Here is a 20,819-nt window from a genome sequence, read left to right on the forward strand (position 1 = left end):
GGCTGCTCATTGCTCAAAAAGGGGAAAAAATGCCTGGCCAAATCTTGATGCAGTTTACAAGGGAGTAGGCGAGAGTATTGAAGGGCAGGGCGCTTGAATGTGTCAACATGAGCTGTCTGGCTCCATGTGTTAGGCCTACTCCCTGGCCTGTTTCCATGGAGTCTGTAATATAGGCTCTGCGAGGCATTTGTTAAAAGAGGTAATGATAAGTTTAGATATGGCAGAATTATTATTTTTTTCTTGGAACAATCGTGCCTCTCTTAGTGGGTAATAAATTACTTCTCAAATTTTGCCTGCTCTGTTTTTATGCCAGGTACAGTTATTAAGTTAGAGCCTGCCTGGCCCATGCGGGCAGTCTGAAAATGTTGCGTTTGATTCACTGAAAAATGAAAGCCTTTAAGCTGTATGTACCAGCAACTTGATCCAGTAACTGGACAGGATTTTATGTGGTATGAGGGTATGAAACACTCAAAGTTCTCCTGTCAAGTGACTGAACCAGAAGTTGAGAGGCATCAACTTCTGACAAAATCTTCTTAGTTTCTTGGGGGGCATATTTTTGTTAAGAAATACATAGCCTGCATATACTTTATGCCTGCATAAAGCTAATCAAATATGTTATATGACTGAGATGACAGGGATAGTTTAATTGATCACTTTCTGTATTTGTTTCCCTACAAATTGCTTCATTTTACTTTTATTTAAATAGCCAGAGGTATCTGTTTTGTGCTTATTACTTTATTTTAAAAGCATTAAACGTAGGGTGATTAATTAAAGATGAAGATGAGAAAACTGAAGGTGACTTAATCGTTATGTTGTAACAAACCACTAGCAAAATGGAGACAAGAATCCTGGAGGTGCTCTAGCCTCTCCTAGCGTGCCAGTGCATAGTTATACAAATAATTGGTAGTAACAGCTATTCTGTGCCTGTTGCTGAGGCATGTTTTGTGCCAGTGAGTGTTTGAGGACTGGAACAAAAAGTTGAAGAAATTCTTTCACCATGATCTAAACCAGTCTTGTCATCATCGTTGTCATCATGCTATCTGTGTCTTGTTTTCCCCTTGGGGTTTTTATTAGAGGAAGCCTGCAGCAGCCTCCGATTCCACTGCAGAAAGTTATGTCATACAAAGGAGACCAAGAGCAAAGCTGTTAATTTCTCAAACTAGGAAATACAGGGAAGCCTGTGTGAGGAGCATTGCTTTGGCAGTCTGATGTCCTTCGTGTGCACTGTAATTTCCTAAGTGATACAGAAGCACAGATCTGACTTTGACTGCATTACCAAATTACAGACAGCCTGATTAAGAACTTCTTGAGGCTGGCATGACTGTACCATTTCTAGTGCTTTGGGATATTGAGCAAAACTTTTTTTCTTTCTTCTTTTTCCCTATACTGGTTAGGTAAAGAGAACTGTTAGTAGGAAGGTATCAGACAGTCAAGAAAATGATCACTCTCTGCAAATGTTAGGCAAAACATTGTTGCTGCTGCTTTTGAGTCTCCAATGCTAGTGTTAAGTCAAATGTCCATTGAATTCAATAGTTTAATGAGACTGCTAGAAAAACAGCGAGCTTGAAGAATAGCTGTTTGACCCAGGTCCAAAAGTTTTCTGATCAAAAAGTTTCTAAAGCCCTGTTGGTTTGCTTTCCATAACCTGAAGTAGCCTTGGGATTTGGCAGTGGCTCAGCATGTGCATGTGCAGCGATGCTTCCTGCGCTCCCGGCCAAGTCCAGGTTGCATTTTGGGAAGTTGAAACACTTCTTAGATATGACCTTTACTTATGAATTTGAATAGTATGTGAATATATTTGAGAGTGAAACTTCTTCAGAAAATGTGGAGGGGTGTATTTAATATAATCTGGATTGTGTAATGTGCTTTAATGGCGTTTATTTAAAATCTCATTTTAAAAATTCTTCTTCTGTTATCCCAATGTTAGGAGTGGGAAAAGAACAGTTCCCACTGTTTGCTCTACTATGGGTTCCATATAGCTCAGAATCTGGTAATGTACAGGTTGTTTCCCTGACCCAATGATGCCCAAGTCCATCCTACCTCAGTCCACTGTGTGATCGGTGTCACTTTTTCCTTCATAAACATGCATCTCATTGTTTGGGTGCCACAAGTGATGTTAGTTGGCTCTATTTACACTTTTGTTTTTCATATACAGAATATGGCCCACACCTGTTGCTTTCCTTTGAAAAACCACATCTCTCTGACATGCATAGTTTATGATGCTAACTTGCAGGCATTCTTTAATTATAAAAGGATATGTGATGATCTGTCAAGGGACAGTTGTCTCTAAATGGATTAAAAGAAGCTTACTCAGTTTAAATACGGGCTGTGCCCTTCATACGCTGAAAATAGTTCAAGTTAGCTTGAACTGGCTAAATACTATACTTAATACCTGTGCAGGTAACTTTATTTTCTTGATTTCACATCGTTAATTTTTGCGCCTCTGTGAATGTGGGATGTAAAGAATAGAAAAAACTCGAAGGTAAATATGTGAACTGACTGGTGGTGTTAGAGAAATTGTTCCTAAGCATCAGCTCACAGGAAAGAATGAGACACTTTAAATAAAACCTGTCCTTTGCTGGTCAAGATCATCTCTCAGCTATTGAGAATCAAAATGGCAGTGTCCTGACTCATCAATAAGGCTCTTGCTACCTTCCTGTAGTAACGAGTGGGATGAGAATAAGTTAATGATTGGCTGTTCGGAAAATAAATATCTTCCTGAAAGATAGCGGTAGTATCATGAAAGTCTAACAGCATAAGAAAGATGGGATTTTTGGTAATGTTGGGAAGAGCAGGCAGGTTTTCAGGAATACAGGATTTTCTAGAGGTCTGAACCAAAGCTACATGCAAGTTGAGAGCCACCACTGCAGGTTGAACTAGGTATGTATCTGTCACACCACCTAAAAGAAAGGTGAGTAGTAGCTGCAGAATCAGGCATCTATTAATAGCTGAATCACACAGCTGCACCATTTTGAGGGCTTATTTTCCGCTCTGTTTTTGAAAAATTACTGCCTTTGAAAAAATCCAGGGTATTGTCAGTAGAAAGTCATGTCTGTGGTGCAGAACCACAAAACCCCATGAAATAATAAAAACACATATTGTGCCTGTCAAATGTTGCTTGCTCACTTTCGTCTTGCCTTATAGCCAAAGTAATGTTTGCAGCATTCTGAAAAATCTCACAGGGTTTGTAAAAATCAGATGTTTTGTATCTGTTTTGCATCAGTGAATAGTTGCCCACAAAATCAGTTAACTGCTGCATATGCTGTGAGCATGCTGTGAATGCTATTCCTGAAGTATTTTGAGCTGAGGATAAAACCTACTTTTTCTAAAGGTAGGCTGCAGGAAGGGAGAAGTCTTTATTTAGGTGGACTAGTCGGAATCATGTGGGATTATTATTTTTTTTTTCTTCTTTCAGTTGTTGCAAACAGCAGAAGAATTACAGCACTCTGCTTTATGCACCTTTACTTAATGAATGTGGAGTTTCCAGTATAATTGGTTCCTTGGCCAGTTTACTGACTGCAGGAATTAGGAGGTCACTGCTGCTGTTTGATCTTTCTTGCTTAGCTTTTGCAGTAAACAAGATAATTTCCAGCTCCGGTTTGTACTCTGGTGGTGGTTGTTTGGCTTCCCTTTCCCTTAAAGGTGTGGCCAGGCTAACTGGAGGTCTTCTAGATGCAGTACCTGGCAGTTTCCTTATGTCTTTAAAATTGCAGTTGTTAGATATCTAAAGCTATAGTAAACAGCCATGTCCAGGCATAAACAGCTTTTCTCAGCATGTTAGACCTGCTGTACGTGCTGCTAAGCCAGTAACATATAAACAATACGCGGAAATGATAAAGGGCAACAAAAGCAAGGACATGTAATAGAAAAATTAACTTCTTCTGGCGAGTGCAAGTTCATTAAATTGATCCTGTAATAGTTCTGTAATGTGGTTTATACTGCTTCAGCTCTACTATCCACAGCTGCCACCCCACCTCACCCCCCCACCCCCTGTGATGGTGTCCCCTTTGGGGGGGGCTTGGGGGAGCCCTCCTAAACACACCTGCTGCAGTGAGGACTGGTGCAGGTCCATGCTGGCTTTAGTGTCCCTGCAGTGGAAAGGCCTGTGGTGGTCCTTGTGTCACAGCCTGGCCCTGGGCTTGTGCACGTCAATGTTTGTCCCTTGCTGCAGGGGTGGCATAGGAGAGAGGTGCCTGAAGGAGCAAAATGGGAAAGAAAATTTGGTTGTTTGGTGGTGGGTCACACTCAGCAGTCATACAAATGCTTAAAGGTATTCCTGACCTTAACTGGAAAGAATAAAAACCATAGCATATCCTATTAAACCCAACAGAGTTCATCATTTTTGATGTATTTAGCATCATGTTTCTTTATTGGTGACTCCTGCCATGCCCCTGGCTTTTCTGGACCAGCCCCAGAGTCCATGATTTTCCTGACAGCCACGCAGTTGCTGCAAGCTCTCCTCATGTCCATGTGGTTGAGTTGATAGGAGGTAGGGAAGCAGCTGGGATTTGGCCAAAGACACCTGGGCAGTGCTCCTGGGGTCTGGGTGGGTGACATTGCTTTCCACGCTGGTGACCTTGTGAAGGACATGGCTCCTCTTTGTAATTTCTGCCTGACGCCTTGGAAACAGCTTTAGTCTCATTTGGTTAACGATGTTTCCAATATGTTTCTCAGATTTTCTTGAAGCCATGGATGGGTGAGACGCTACATGGAGGAGAGATGTGCTTGGCCCCCATAAGAATTAAAATATAATAATCTAATGGCTCTCTAAATTGCCAGATTCTTCATTTGAGAGAAGAAATGTTGATATAAATGCTCATTCCCAAGGATGCCTTTAAGGGGCGGTGGGGGAATCCCAAAGACGGCTATGTTGGGGATTGGGGGCTGGTTGTCATGAATTTCCAGTTAAAATAAATATGCCTGCTCTTTCAAGGATATTTGGGCTATGTTTTAGACAAAGGTAATTTAAACATTAGTCACCATATTGAGGAAAGCACTGGAAAAAAATAATATAATGTTTATTTTGGGATCTCCTAAATTATAACCTAGATTTGATGACAGGCTGAAGTCAACATGAAGTTGAGCTGTTTTTGCTTTTTTTTTCTTTTTGAGGTCTTTGGAGGACTGACTATGTCTGCAAGTCATTTAAACCTAAGCTTTTCATTAAGCTGGCTTTTTTTAAAGGGTAGCTTGCTGTATTACAATTAGTATCTAAAAAGCATTTATAAGGAAAATCAGATGTATAAATTCCTCTTTATCAAAAGCCCGGGTGTAGTGGTTGTTTTTGTCCTGTTATATGCACCTAACTGTTATGTGGATAATGTTACTTGGCACAACAGCTTTAAGAAAGCTTAAAGAAAAGAAAAAAATCAGTTTATAACAAAGTGTAAGTGACAAACATTACCTTCAGTGATGCAGGTAATTTCTAAGGAGGTCTTATATACAAGCCATTAGTTTTCCTATCACTTGTGAGTAGCCAAGCAGTGGCAGGATGGGATTGGTGCCTACTGAGCTCCATCATTCAGACACACTGAGCTACCCCTTGTGTGCAGGCTGCTTTATAACTTTTCTGGGACCGAGGGCAGGGGTCTGCCGTACAGGGTGGTAAGGCTCCAGCCGTACTTGGTGCTGGGGGTGCTTTACCTGTTGGAGCTCTAATCAGGGGAGTCATGGGCAGGTATGGACAGATGTGCCCCCCTAGTCCAGTGCTGGCCATGTGCATGGGCTCTCCAGGTTTCTAAACCTTCTGCCTTCACGGGAGCAAGAAGAACATTTTTAAAAGTCTCTGGTGGTCAGAAGATGAGATAAATTCCACAGTATTTTTTTCTTAGGTTTTTTTTTGGGTTTTGGTTTTGCTTTAATAGAATAAAATATTATCTGCCTGCACTTAAACTCTCTTTACAAATGCATTCAGTAGGGTTGCTACAGACCACAGGAATGAGACTATGAGCAGTGGTTGCCTTTGGGAGGTCTCGAAAACAACTAATCCTTTGTGGGTAGGAATACCAAAGCAGAGGGCAGCTTGTTTCTCTCCTAAAATGTCAGCACTGTTTATTTTAACACATAATGATGAAATCCCAAACCTTATTTAAATTGAAGAGGGGGACATGTATGTTTGATTTGGCCAGATATCAAATAGCCAGTAAAGCAAGAACATAATTTTTCTTGCTTTTACCTGACCTAGTGCTTCACTGTAATCTGGTGTGCTGGGGGAGTGCACAGTGTGAGGGTGTAAAGGTATTATATACCATATGTAAAATGCTGATATGCACATTACGTTAATTCTCCCCGTTTAAACTTACTGAAAGTGTAGAATCTGTTGAGGGTGACTCATGAGCTAATGTTCCCAGGCTAAATATAGTGAGGTAAGGCGTTAAGTATTATCTCGAAGTACTACTATGTTAAGAAATAAATACCAATATTCTTAGTGTACTCCATTAAACATACTTCATCAAAGGGCATCAAGCCCAAAAATTATAAGCTGTTTAAAGTGGCTTATCATGCTGAAGAGTTCCTTTTCTGAAATTTTTCACATGCAAACAGAGCATCCACAGAAACTCTTTTCAATGTTTTGTTCATGCTGAGACAACCGTCTCCCACTGTTTGCATCTTAATGTTTGAATTATCATAACTTTATGAGCTGCATTTTGTAGGGCAAGAGAAGAAAGAGTACATTTGTAATGTAAGAATTAATTTCCAGAATGAGACGTTCGTACCAAGACCCTTGGAGATGTATGGTATCTGAAATACCATTATGCATCCCATCTTCTCTCCCTTGTATTGCTGGTTTGAAGTTGCCATTTGCTCCATTAAGTGGGCAGTGAGCACTGTTGTCTGCATTGTTTGATTGTAATTAATATTCCCATATTTGTCATATTTTGGTATGTTCCACTAAATGAATACTAACATAATAAACTAAAACAAAGAAAATGACTTAAGAAATGTTGGGAGCCATCGGTTGGGATGTTAGCAAGCATGGTGACTGGAATACAGATTTGAAAACATTGCCGTGTTTCTTAAGGGGGAAAAAAAAAAAAAAGTAGTAATCTCCTTTTTGCAATGACTGCAACAAATTCCAGTACTTATTGAGTAGTACCTAACAATAATTTTTAATGCTTTGCCATGCCTTGGGATGTGAGGGAGCTTTTCAGCTTCAAGGCCACTGGTGCTTGTCCTGGCAAGATTGCTGAAGTGCTCATTTACTGACTGGTGTTGCCCAGGGCAGTGTGTATGTTTCCACAAAACTGTGGAAAATGTAGTTGTATGTTATATTAGTGTATATAAGGCAGCCATTTCTGATGGTGTATGAGTTGCAACAAGAAGCAAGCTTAAGAATGTTTTTGCTTTTCTATTGTTGTGAGTCAGAACAAGGTTGGTAAGAAATGAATTATGTCTGTGATAGAGAAGGGTCTAAAGGAAAAAATATATTTATTTGGATTGTTCTTTTTTCTGTACTTTAAACTGTATCTGCATTTGTTTTTGTTCAGATAACCCCTAGTGAAAGTCGTGGCTTGTTATATATGTTAAATGTTTTCTGCCTGTCATTTTTTTCCCCCCATGATTTGGCTAATTTACAAAAAGCAAATTCATTTAGCTTTCTGCCCTGTCAGCTCACTATCAATAAAATGAAGCAAACCAACAGAACTGCAGACTACAATGGCAAAACTAAAAAATAGTTTTTTAGAAGGAAGATCTGACCAGGAGCTTTTCAGGGATGTACTATCTGCTGCCTAAACCTGTATCCTGATTGATCAGCTGGGAAAAAGGAGTCAGTTTTGAAAATGGGGGTGGGGGTGAGCAGAAATCCTTTCTTCCTTCCTTCTATTAAAAAGGTTCAGTTCAGAACAGCAAATACAATTTTATGGAAAATCTTCCAGCCTTGACTTTGTTTGGTGGACTTGGCCGTGTCGGGGTTGTGGTTCGACTCAATGTTCTTTAAGATCTTTTAATGATAAACCTAAATTAATTTATAAATTCATTTATATAAAATTCATAAAATTAATTTATGAAACCTAAATGGTTTCATGAAGGTCTTGCAGCTTCTTTTATGAGCAATCCTCATAGTTACAGAGATGTGAAAACCCCAAATGCAGTACCTGTGTTGATACTGGTATTTTCTTCTCCCCTTGTTTATAGAGGGGTTCATAAACACAGTATCTTGTGAATTTTTCATTGAGTTCGGCATCTGCTTTTTAAGTTATAAATACAATATAGTCCCTTTACTAAGGAGCAGAAGATCTGGGGATGGTGGGACTTTAAATGGAATTTAGAGGAGAGATGGCTGCAAAATACCTCTTGGATTTTAGGTTCAATGAAGCTTTAGGATTTATTGACTGAGGGTTTGGACCTCTATCGTATGGTTGTACACACAGAACAGCTGAGACTTATAAAAAAAAATATCCTGCTTTGCATTGTATTTATTTCCATAATGCTAATTATTGAGATTACAGTGGTTTTGTTGATGATGGGTCTTTGGAGATGATGTATCAAGTTGTACTCATTGCAGAAGCATGAAATACTGGAGCTTTAGCTTTATTAATGGATTTTTCCAGTTATCGGTAATTTTAGAAGAGTTGTGTTGAATTGCTTCTGTGTTCTGGTTTTCATTTTTTTTTTTTTGTGGTTTTGTTTTTTTTTTAATGGGTGAAATACTTGGAAGAGGAATGAATAAAAGGAGAATTTGAAGAATGAATAGTTTCTGCTGGACACAGGGCTTACAGCAAAGAGCAGACTAATTCATTTTCCTAATAAGGCTGCACTGGAAGTTGGAATGTTTTGAATTGCATTAAATGTCATGAGAGTATTTATCAGCCTGTGGTATGTTTAGAGAGCAAATTTGATCATGTTTGGTTGAAATTAACTGTTTATACAGGCTAAATATAGGTAGGTTTTTTAATGAAAGGCTAAACATCTTTGATGTAGAAGCCTGTGAAAAAGCTTTGTGTGCTTTCCTTTTCAGTATTGGGCTGTCAGTAAGTGATGGCTGCCGCTTCTATTTTTGTTGTCTATAATAATTCGTATGAAGCTAGAAACTGTAACCATTTGCCAAGGTCTTTTGTGTGAGTTGTTTATAGTAAGCATTTATATTGAGCTTTTATGTCTTTGCTTTGTTTGTATGTTATTGAAAATATTGCATAAGCTAATATACTGAACTGCTAGTTTTAAATCATTTAGAAAATAGCCTGCTTTAAGCCATCCTGCTTTTCTAGTAAATGGTAAGAGCAAGTGTGTTATCTCATTTTGAAAGCCTTTCCAGTCAGCTATTCATAACACTTTCAAAGTGACCAAACCAGCATGAAATCCTAATATGTTTAATTGTGAGGTGGCAAACAAAGTGCTAACAACTGAGAAAATGTACAAGATTCTCCAGTTGAATTATTTTTTGCTATGCAATTTAGTAGCATCTATCAAAATCTTAAGGGAAATAGCCCTAAAGGAAGTATTTTCTTAAATGTATGTGTTGGCTGTGTTTTGCTGTTCAGCTTTAAGTGCGCATTTCCTTTAGTACTGTCTTGTCTAACCACTGTGCATTTTTCAGATTTAGATCTTGGTGGCTCAGTTTGCTGGGCAAGCATTTTCTTTACACAATATGGGATAAATCACAGATTTTTAGTCCTATTACGGCCTGAAGTCAACAAGGCCAAGTTAAACTGTTTCCAGTATGTCTGGGACACACAAATTTATGTCCTTGTTTCAAGTATGTTTGAGGGAAATAAAAGTAATGTCATGCTGTGTGACTCCGATGTTAAAAGAACATTGGGAATTTTTCAGTTATCGAGGCTTTTTTTCACCCTTTTTTCCCATTTCTTCTTTTTGTATGATGTTTTTGAAGACTGTTTTCAGGTCATCTTGAAATAGTGGTTTGAAATCATTTTGCTGTACTGATGAATGCAGAGCAATCTCATGCATTGCAAAGTCAATTTCGATTATTTTGTAAAAAGAAAAAGGTTTAAGTACGTTCCTTTTATGAAACTGAAATGACAAGGTCCAGCATTAGCAAAGAGTTGTTTTTTCTCAAGCATGAAACATGGTAGTTGACTTGAATAATGAATATTTTTCTATTTCTTACTGTTAAATCAGCTTAATAAATACATAAAACATTCCAAGTTACTTGGAATAATTGTACCTAAGATACAGAGTGAGATGCATGTTTCCTTCTAACTCTGGTCTTAAAAAAGAAAGAAAAGTTTCCATATGTATTGGCTTTCTTTTCCTCTTCTTGCTTTTGTTGGTGCAAATTGACAACTCTGCAATTAAGGGTGATTAATGATGCACCCCAGTGCTTTGGAGGGCTGGAGGTCACCCTTCTCATAGGCTGCACGCTCTGTGGGAAAGGGGAGCTCAGACCTGTTCCTCAGAGCAGACAAAACCCTCTCTCTGTTGAGAATTACTGTTGATGTGGACATAATGTGTGTCAGCAGCAATGCACAAATGGTGAAGGCAAAGTGCAGGAGATGATCTTGTGCGCTGCTTTTTTTTGTTTGTGTTTGGTTTTTTTTTTTCCCCCGCATAGTGTGTGGATTCTGTGTCTCTCCCTTTTTGGCTACTGGACCTGCAGCAGGATTGCTTTGCTGGCATCTGATGAGCCCTGAGGGCCAAATGGCTTTCACAGAAGGAGTAAACATTTTGAACATAATTAGTTTAAAAAACAAAACCAAACCAAAAACAATGGAGGAGAAAAAAAAAAAAAAGGAAAATAAAAAAAGTTTTTAAATGTACCAAGTGTGCCTAATCCAAATATAGCTCTCCATGTTTTCCTGGTAGAAATGGAAAAGCTGGTTTGTACAATACAGGTGTGTAAAGTTGTAGCCTCTGTTAGCTGATCTCCAGTTAAATAAACCTTTTTGCCTCCCTGACAAATTATCTTTTTGAAAATGAGAATCCAGCATCAGTGATTCAAACCCCTCTTTAGAAGCTTTGTCGGAAGCCGAGGTTGTGTGATTTCAGGCAGGATGTGATTGCCGGTTCTCGGTTCATTAAGGATGCCAGCTTTTCTGAGCAGCTACCAAATATGGCCAGAAATGTTTTGAAATGTGGCAAGAAGCCACTTTTCAACTGAAACAACATGAAAAGACTCAAGTATATAAGCAGCAATGTTTGCAGACAAAATGTCAGATATTTTGCTGGTTTGTGTGTTTTGTTTTGTTTGTGTTTGTTTTTTTTTTAATTTTGTGTGTGTGTCTGTATGTTTGCATGTAAGTATATGCAAATCAGGAAAAAAAGTAATCCCAAACCAACCAAATGAGATGCCTTTACCTGAACATGTTGCCAGTTCACTTAAGGTATAATAAAATCTTTCCATTCTTTATCTTCTTAATCCTTTCCATTGCGATACTTCCTCTCCTTCCCACCACCCCATAGCAGTTTCAATGCATCCATTGTTCAAAAGAAATTTTTTGCCATCTGCTGTGGAGTTCAAGTGACACTAACCTTACCTTTGAAGACCAAAAACTGTGCCAAATGTTTGTATTATTTAATTTGCTAAGTACTTTAGAAGGATTTTTGTTGTTGTTCTAAAAGGAAGCTGTTTTAAGCCTGAATGAAGTTCATGGTATATTTAAAACACAATTTATCTGACCAAAGCCTTTGAGTTATGTGACATAGTTTCTTTTGAAAGGAAGGAAAACAATAAGCAAATTGAAGCTGAAGTCTCATAACTGGTGATACGGTATTATGAATTTATAAATCAAATAGTACTTGATGAGAGATGCTAGAGTTCCTAATGTTGTATCTGGATAAATTAATCAAGTTTGGGTTTGCCTTTTCCTTATATTAACAATGATGCTGTAGGTTTGACTGGAATGCTTCTTGTTTCTTTTAGAGGAAACAAAAAGGAATACTTTATATATCTGTGGGTGGATGTGGTGAGCTGGAACAGGGAAATGCTTAAACATAAAATAACTTGGGTTTTATGATTATGTGTATGTTTTTCCTCTTCCAGAGTGGCTTCTACAAAACCTGATCTTGTCCATGTACCAAAGGTATGCTCATCATCACAACCAAGAAATGTAGCATGTGGCACTAACTGTTATTACCCATCTGTCAAACCCTGTTGATAAGCACTGTCATTCAAACTTTTCTTTCAATATAACACGCCTGATTTCCATGTTTTACATAAAAGTATTGTGGTATTTGAATCTTTAAGTGATTTCTGCTCTGCTCCCCCTACCCCTCAAAAAAATATTGAGACACCTGGCAAATGATTATTAAAAAAAAAAAGTTATCTTCCAGATCATGGAACATTTTTTAGAAAGACATTGCAGAAGTTTTTACTCTGTTCCAAAGTGGGAAACTTTAGTAGGGTTTTTTTGGTGGTGGGGTTCGTTTGCAGGTTTTTTTGTTAGTTTTAATGGGCACTGAAATCTTTGTATTTGAAAGCAGCTAATCTAAATACTACAGTTTCAGAGAACAATTCTCCTCACTTTCCTTAAAGCTCCGGGGAATTATTTGTTCTCCATTCTTCTAATGTTTTGTTTTCAAGTAACAGTTTCAAACCCCCCTTTCTGATATGAAGGCTGTTTGCAAACCTGAAAATGCTTACAAATGGCCTGTACTTCAAAATCCTCTCCAGTGGAGGTAAAGATTGTATAGTATATTACTGTTCTGCTGACTGTGATTTGAAAGGCCACAGTTCGGGAACCGCTATGGTAATGCATAGTTCCTGGGGAGGAAAAAAAATTTTGCATTTTTTTGAGAGTTTTGATCTGACAAGTGTATATGAAGATGTTGGAGCACACTGATGGAGTGCAACTGGAAAAGTTCACTGAGCCTGGAAGCACTGGCCTCTAATAAATGAGCTCCAGTGCTCTGGTTCCACTCCCAGCGGCCCTGTCCCCAGATCGATACACGCTGTGTGTGTGTACAGGCGTCCACGATGCTTGTGTGTGAGGAATGTGTATATCTCAAATGGGGTTTGAGAGGTGGAATGTGGATTTTTTTTTTTAATAAAAAACCACTGATTTTTTCCACATGAGTTACCTGGTGGGTTTTACAATAGAGTGATTCTTCAGTCTCTTGAACTTGATTTGTGGGGTGTCTCTTTTGGGTATGATGAGAGGAGTTAGCGTTATGGGATTTCATATTGATCGTGCATGCTTGGATCATTTTCCTAAAAACGCATGGCTTGTTTTTTTTCCGTACATCTCACGGCTGCAGTCTCCGTGAAGCTTGCTTCTGTGCTTCTTCATTTCACGCTAGGTGGGTTATCTCCCCTGAGAGCTGGGAAGATCCCTGCTGAGGAATGTGCATGCGTTTGGCATGGTTTTGTGTGTGTCTTTTTTGTTTTTCATCTCACATAGGGAGAACCTACAGAAGTAGTTAAGCCTGTGCCCATTGCCTCTGCTGTTGCACCCAAAGTCACTGCCACGGCGAGCGTGGCTTATAATAAGACTCCGAGGCCATTTGGAGCTGTAACCTCCTCCAAAGTCACCTCCATCCCATCACCGTCCTCCGCCTTCACCCCAGCCCAGGCGGCAGCTCCATCCCCGGCGGCTGCCGCCCCGGCCCCGTTTGCTGCACCTGGACTGCATGTTAACGCCAAGCCTAACGCTGAGCAGCGGTCGCCTGCGCCAAGCGCTGCTAAACCTGCAGTTAATGTCCCACGGCAGCCCGTCGCGCACAATGCCGCCTCGAGCGCCTCGGCCGGTGATGGCGCCCAGGATCTGGCTGAGGGGCCGCGACGAGGATTCAGAGAAAACCAGGGGGAGATTAAACAGCAAAATGGGTAGGTGGGATTTTGTTTTTGCTGTGAGGGTCTTTCCTCGCAGGAAAAAAGCCGGGCTTGTTTAAGGGCTAAGCAAAAGCTTGGAGGAGTCATTTAAGCCTCAGAAGCGAATCTCTGAGGAAAGGCTCCCATTTTAAAAGCCATGCTTCCAAGGACCGAGCCAGCCTTTCAGTGCTGACTATTTTTTTTTTTTTCCAGAAGTGACACGTCAGTCTGTAGAGTGTCACAGCTAAATTGAATCAGGACCACAAAACGCTTTACACAATGGGTTGTATCGCAATGTGTTCCAGACCTTACAACAAGCCGGCTGTTAATTTCAATGTCCGTGTCTCGCTGTGTATTTTGACTCCTTGATATAGTTGCTGAAAGCAGCAGGCACTCCAAAATGCAGAGCGGTCTGGCAAGAAGGGTCAGCGGGTGCTGCGATGGCTGGGAACGAGATGCTTTGAGAGAGCAACTGTGGTGCCGGCAGGACCACTGAATAAAGGTCCCAGAATGGAGCCAAAGGGCCAGATGTCATGTTATTTCTCTGCACAACACACAAGAAACCTTAAGATGCATTAAGGGAAGCTGTCAGGGTTAAGCAGATTTTGTGCACCATTATAAAGTAAATACCTCACCTTTAAATGTTACCTTTACCCTAAAAAAGCAACACAGATTCAAAATTTGAGCAGTTTTCATGTTCAAGTGTAATTGTTTATGTTTAAGTGGATGCGGGACACCTAACATTTAAGGAACTGTAAGGCCACATAAAAGGCTTGTACTGTATCTGGTGTAGCATCTAGACAAGTAAATAATAGACTAGTGAATTAAACTGAGCCCAGCAGCAATCCTGGGCACTCAGACCTGCGCCGCCCTGTTTTGGCAGCATGCTTTTGGCCGGTGCCACCTTGGGCTCTCCCAGAAATTCCTGGGCAGGGCTGGGGAGCTGCAGTGCCCCAGGGATGGTTCCCAGTGGCTGCTGCGCCACTGGGAGAGGCGGCGGCTGGGTGCAAGCGGTCCCATGCCCCTTGGCCTGTGTGCCCAGCAGCATCGTCCGGCGGATTGAATTAAGTAACAAAAATGTCAAACCTGGGCTTAAAACCTAAAAGCTGTGGTTACTGTTTCCCATCCCTCAAAGGAAAAGGGCTGGAGGTTCTCGCCTCTGCTGTTCTCTCAGTATATAAAGTGTATGAAGAACCCTACAGAAAGGCAAACATCGACATCAACTAGGATACAGGATAAACTGCAGTTTCAGTTGAGCTTCTCATGCGGAAAAAAAGCTTTTTTTAGGTACCTATTCCCTTTATATTGCAGTATGAATGTTTTCCATATGTGGACTCATATAATGCAGTCTGTATGCATTTTATATAATTTTTGTATGCATTTATACTGTTGTCATGGTAATTTCCAGCCCTTTCTTAAACAGATGATGGCAGGCGTCCACACTGCCTAGAAGTGGGATGAAATCTGGAGATCCCAAGGACTTGCAATGCTGGTAGACTTGTTGAATACACTTCAAGAAACCATCTCTTATCTTTCCAAGAATGCTATTTTAGCAAATAAGTGAGTAAAGAGTATTCAAAAGCAGCAATTAGTACTGAAAAAGAGGAACAATAGCAACAAAATTATGTCTCCTGGAAGCGCTGCAGGCATAGAGTAAGCACTTGACAATCAAGATAGAATGGCTGGGTGAGCGTTATGTGCCCTGTGTTATGGTGAGGGGATGAATAATACTGACTGAAGAGTACCACAGCTGGCAGGTGAAGAAATCCCTGTTTCACTGCCAGCCTTGCAGAACTAGTTTGGGAAAGCCTGAAAACATTTAGAAGTGTAAAAACCTACTTTATTTTGCCACCTTCCTTACAATAGTGTGTTTGGGCTAACTGTCTTGCAATCCTAAAACAGAAAACAAAAGAGCAAACAAAAACCTCTAAAGTGATTATATTGGTTTGCTGCTACACTACTTAGTTTTACTTAGAAAAAATACATTTCTACAGTTATGCTTAACTATCGCCCCAATTAAAATGAAAACATTTGGACATGAAATTTAAGAAACATTGATTTTTGGAATAATCGCTCAGTCTAATTCCATTTTGTTTCTGTGCTTTGCATTACTTTTTTCTTCTTTTTTTTTTTTTTTTTTTTTTTTTTTTAGAAAATAAGACAGCTTCTATCTTGTTCATAGGTAACACTTTTGAGTAAATGCAGTTCTTCAGACATGTACCTTGTTGTACTCAGAATTTCCTCCCTTCTTGACTCCCCTCAAACCACGTTCAGGATACAAACTATTTGACTTTACTTCAGGATGGGGAAGGAAGTTTTGTTTCCCTTGTTTAGTTCTGGCTCAGAAAGAAAGCAATTTGCCGTCAGTAGGCTGTGTGCAATTACACTTTTATTGAGACCTTCTTGCCAGCTCTTGCATGAAAATGTGCCTGCTGCTTAAAACAGGTAAGACGTCCACAGACTTTACTCAATTTAAGCTCAGCTGGGCTAAATTTTTCCCTTGTAGGTTCTTTTGATGATTGTAAGTTTGACTTACATGATATATGGCTTTACCAGAGCTTGGATTTGGAAACTCCTTTAATATTTCAAGAAGCAAAGAACATATTAACACATCAAATACTTTTTTTTTTTTTTTTTCCCTTGCAGATAACAACAGTGATAAAGTTAGTATCAACAGCACTGGAGCTGAATTATGGTCGTTCTTCCTGTTGGAATAACCAGCATGTATTCTTGTTTTGCAAAATTATGGCTCTTACAGAGTTTTATATTTAAATTTTGCAAAACAGCTTCGGCTTTTCTTAGTAACTTCTTAGCGTAGTAAATGGTTTTGTCTGCATTGGACATGAAGTGATCTTGCTTGTCACTGTGTTACATTTTCCGGCTTTTTTTTTTATTCCATAAAACATATGTTTGGTGTTTGTGTGTATTGATAAATTCTTGGTGCACCTATGGCTAATTGGTGTTGGTAATACAACTAGTAAATGGTGAAATACAGTATAAAAGCACAAATGGTTTGAGGACTATGGAATGAAAGGCTGGATAGCGAATTCATACAACAAAAAAACCACAAGTAACATCTGTATACTGTGATTTATACCTATTAGGGATGATAAACAGAATGAGATATTATTGGCATTTTTCTCCCCTTGCCGCAAGGCTGGGTTAAGGGAGAGCCTGTCTCGTGGAATTTTCCTTTGTCTCTGGCACCACCTTGTTGCCTCAACGAGTCATTACTAGTAGACTCTTTAGCCTTAAAAAAGGGACCGGGGGATCCACAAGAGAAGTCAGCAGGATATTTTGTTTATCATACCACTTTCAACAAATGTGAAAGACTACTTATTTCACTGTGGTAGTTGCTAGAATGTGGTAAACTGCATGTTGATAATGACATTTCCATGTAGTTTCACACCTTTAATTACTGCTTTAATTGTCAGTTTTTATTTTTGCTATTAACTGTTTTGATGCTTAACTTGATTTTTCTCTGTACTACTTCTACTCCATCCTGGAAATACCACTGCCTTTGTTTCTGTACCTCTCCCTCTTCAGTAACTTTGGTATGTGATATACGTACTTCACTAATGCTGTGTGTCAATAAACTCAGCCTTTTGATGCAGTTTTGTATGATACCTTTCACATAATTCTTTCAAGTATTAAATATTCTTTTAATCTTAAGCATTTACTAATGCATTCCATTGAATGGGCCTAATTCTTACTTGTTGACAATAATTTACATCATTACCACTCATATTTTCTACCTTTCTTCACCAGAAATACTTTGGACATTAAAAGTACAGTGGGGAAGTAGTGGCAAAAATACAAGTGACTTTTAAAGTTTGGGGGTTTTTTTGGTATTTTTTGTTTTGTTTGTTTTTTAATTATTATTAGAATTGTTTTGTCTTAGGAGCTAGTTTTGTACAGTTAATTGCCTGTAAATTACTTAAAAATAAATGAATGTTTTAAAGGTCTTAAAGATTAATGCTTTGGGATAACAGACGTAGAATTTGGGAGTAATATATATATAGTATGAATCTTCTGTTCTCTTTTCCTAAACTGATCAGTGCCATGACTTGTTCTTTACATTGCTTACTAAAAACAAAACTTTAAAATCCTGTATTCTTGCAGTCTGCTAGCGGAGGGATCGATAACAGCGTATAGGTTTCTGTGGGGGAAATTTCTAGATAAAACCATCACCCCAGTTTTTTGATTTTCAGGGAGGGTATCGAGCATTAAGATCTCCGTGTTATGCTCCAGAGCATCACTGTCTAGGCTTCTAAGGCTGGGCTGGTTCTGATCCAGGTTTTGCCAAGTGCAAAAGACTTGGCATGTGCTGGGTGGCCTTGCACGCTACTGGTGCTTTGCCCCTTATGAACGAAGGGGAGGGTTTGTTGAGGGGCACCTGGTCAGAACTAAGTAAACTACCCTGCTTTACCAAAACAAATTCCCCTTTCATCCCTGTGAGGAAGTCACTGCGAGTTTAATTGAAGTATGGAAGTTCTGTGCTGCAGGTCTGGTAGCAGAATGACAATATCGCTATTAAACTGGATTTCAGTGCCCTTTCCCACAAAACTAATTCCTTGGCATAATACGCTACACTTCTGTTTCAACTTTCTGACTTCTTTTTTCTTGTTTTCTTTTTCTCGTTTTCCTGTTTATGCTGGGGAAACTTTCTCTTGCTGTCTTACTCTGTCATCTCCAAGGAAAACCCCACCTAAACGGTAAAGGTTTAAACATGTAAATGTCTTTGTAATACTGTTTTTTACTGTCTCAAATGTGAAATGTTCCAGCAGGGAACAAGTTAAAATATTGCAGTTGGGTTAGGGTGATTATAAAGCTGTGCTTGGTTCAGAGAACTGAATCTCTGTTCAGGTGTGCCTGTAGAGCTCACTGTTGCACATCTGCACCCAAACACAGAAGCCGCCTTTAATTGCTGGGAAAAGTCACAGTTCTGCCCGTGTCTTTGTAGCTACCCCAGCCCCGGTGGTCTCTCAAGCTTTTTGTTCACTGCTGTCTCCTCTCCTTGATGCAGTCCCCCGCGGAAGCACATTGTGGACACCTATACAGAGTTTTACCACACACCCACCCACAGTGATGCCAGCAAGAAGCGACTGATTGAAGACACCGAAGACTGGCATCCCCGGACGGGCACCACCCAGTCCCGCTCTTTCCGCATCCTTGCCCAAATCACTGGCACTGATCATAGTGAGTAGTTTGGTGTAAATGAAATAAAAGTAATGGCCTTAGGCAGACAGATGTTTTTAAAAGCTGGGGGCAGGGGTAATAGTAAAGGATTCAGTATCCTCTCTTGCTTTTTCCTTCTTGGAAAGTAAATCCAGTAGGCAGAATTTTGGTGAGCTCTTTAAAAGGGAAAAAGTTGGAGAAGACTGTAGTAGGAAAATATTTCTGTAAACTTCCTGCAATTGCTAAATAGCTCTGGACATACACGTTACTGGCCATTATTCCCAACTGAGTCGAATATTAATACGTTCTAGATAAATCTTAAGATTTCCATTTCTCCTCCCAAAGACTTTGGCAGACACGTATTCGTTGTTTCTTCCCCCCCTCCCCGTATCACCAAAATGGCCATGTTTCTGTTCAAATTCAATGTTCCAGTTAAAATAAGGCGTTGTGAGGCATGTAGAAAATTTTTGAGTGTCATTCAAAGGCATGGGATCTGCAATAATTTAACCAATCAGAAGCATAAAACCATAGTTGCTCATTTTATTCCCACGTCATGTTTCCATCCTCTGCTTATGCTATGGTGTGATTACATATACTGTAGATGAAACAGATAACATGGAGAAGGTAATTTCCAGTCATAATTTTATGGTAAAACTTTAATATTATACTGTTAATTAAAATTAATTGGCTGAGATCTGTAACGTCATGTAAAAGCCACCAGAAGCGCCATCAGGTGATTTGGGCTCAGTCATGTTCAGACTGAGTCAGCCAATGTAGAGGTGATTACTTCATTTTTCTGCTTTTCACAGCTAGTGCTGCAATAAACAAGGCAGTGAGGAAATTGGGGACCCCCTCCCCAGGTGCAGATTTGTTTAAATCGGCTATTGATTCTCTGGTAGAATTACTTGCCAATGATAACATCTCCCCAAACAAGGATTATTGCCCACGTGTGATGAATATTCTGGACTTGGACAGTTACCTGTGGCTCTGCATTGTGCTGGTGTATTAATGGATCATTGTCTGTCTTTGGATTCCCTTCATTAGTCCTCGTAAGGGCAGAATGTGAGACCAAAACATCAAATAACACGTCATCCAGTACTGATGATTTAATCGTGTTGAGAAATGTTGTAAGAAAGTGACTGCCACTACATTTGTCGAACTTAAAATCAGGGCTGGGAATTTACATTACCCCACGTGCAGTCCTCTAGCACCTTGGCGGGTCACAGCCTGGCTGCAAACAGACGTTTGGATTATCACTTGATATAAACCCGCTGGATGGTCATCCAAAAGAAATGCCTCCCAGCTTCCATTCATCTTCCCCTTCTCAACTTGCCTTCCTCAATGCTAGTGTGGAGAGCGGGCCAAGGGCAGAGGCAGAGAGCAGCAGAGCCACCTTTCGGCAGTCCTGCTGGCAAAGGAGCTCCTCAGGTTTGTGGACATACCCCGTGTCTGTTGGGGCATGTTCAGAACCCAGGAGTCCTAATGAGCCTTGTAATGTCCTGCTGTGGTGAATGCATTGGCACAGGGGAGAACCTCCATGTACAGTGGTGCAGTACCTTAGAAAATAAACATTTTCTCTTTTCTTGCAGTGAAAGAACCAGAACATGAAGGTGCAAAGAAGACTAAGTGAGTTGATGTTTTACATTTTTATTACTTTAGTACTTTGCATGTCTGAATTTTTAACTGATAATGTTTGGTGCATTTGAGTGACACGTGGGTGTTGAAAAAATGCTGTTTCTTTTTTTTGCCTTCTACTTCAGCATGTAAAAAAATTTTTCTGAGTAGACCAACCTTTTAAAATTTGTTGGTGTGGTCCAGTATTAATGTTTATGCAGGAGTTTGAGATTTTCCATAAACTTGGACTGATTTCGTTTTCTGTACGAGGTCAGCCTGTCGACATGTTTTCCTTTTCCTAAATTTAAATAGGCGTTTT

General features: G+C 39.7%; 1 protein-coding gene across 6 annotated transcripts in view; it reads left to right on the forward strand.

Moving 5' to 3' along the window:
• Positions 1 to 20,819, forward strand: part of PDLIM5 (PDZ and LIM domain 5) — a 132,948-nt gene that overhangs the window by 60,526 nt on the left and 51,603 nt on the right. For 3 of the 6 annotated variants that reach the window (XM_037379611.1, XM_037379591.1, XM_037379574.1), the window contains exons 4-8: positions 11,942 to 11,981; positions 13,299 to 13,723; positions 18,406 to 18,423; positions 18,735 to 18,907; positions 20,476 to 20,512. In XM_037379611.1, coding sequence (XP_037235508.1) covers positions 11,942 to 11,981; positions 13,299 to 13,723; positions 18,406 to 18,423; positions 18,735 to 18,907; positions 20,476 to 20,512 — 693 coding nt within the window. The remainder of the gene's footprint in view (positions 1 to 11,941; positions 11,982 to 13,298; positions 13,724 to 18,405; positions 18,424 to 18,734; positions 18,908 to 20,475; positions 20,513 to 20,819) is intronic. The other 3 variants (XM_037379620.1, XM_037379581.1, XM_037379600.1) reach the window with 1 other exon arrangement.

Source organism: Falco rusticolus, chromosome 1 (genome assembly GCF_015220075.1).
Source record: "Falco rusticolus isolate bFalRus1 chromosome 1, bFalRus1.pri, whole genome shotgun sequence".
NCBI classification, from domain to species: Eukaryota; Metazoa; Chordata; class Aves; order Falconiformes; family Falconidae; genus Falco; species Falco rusticolus.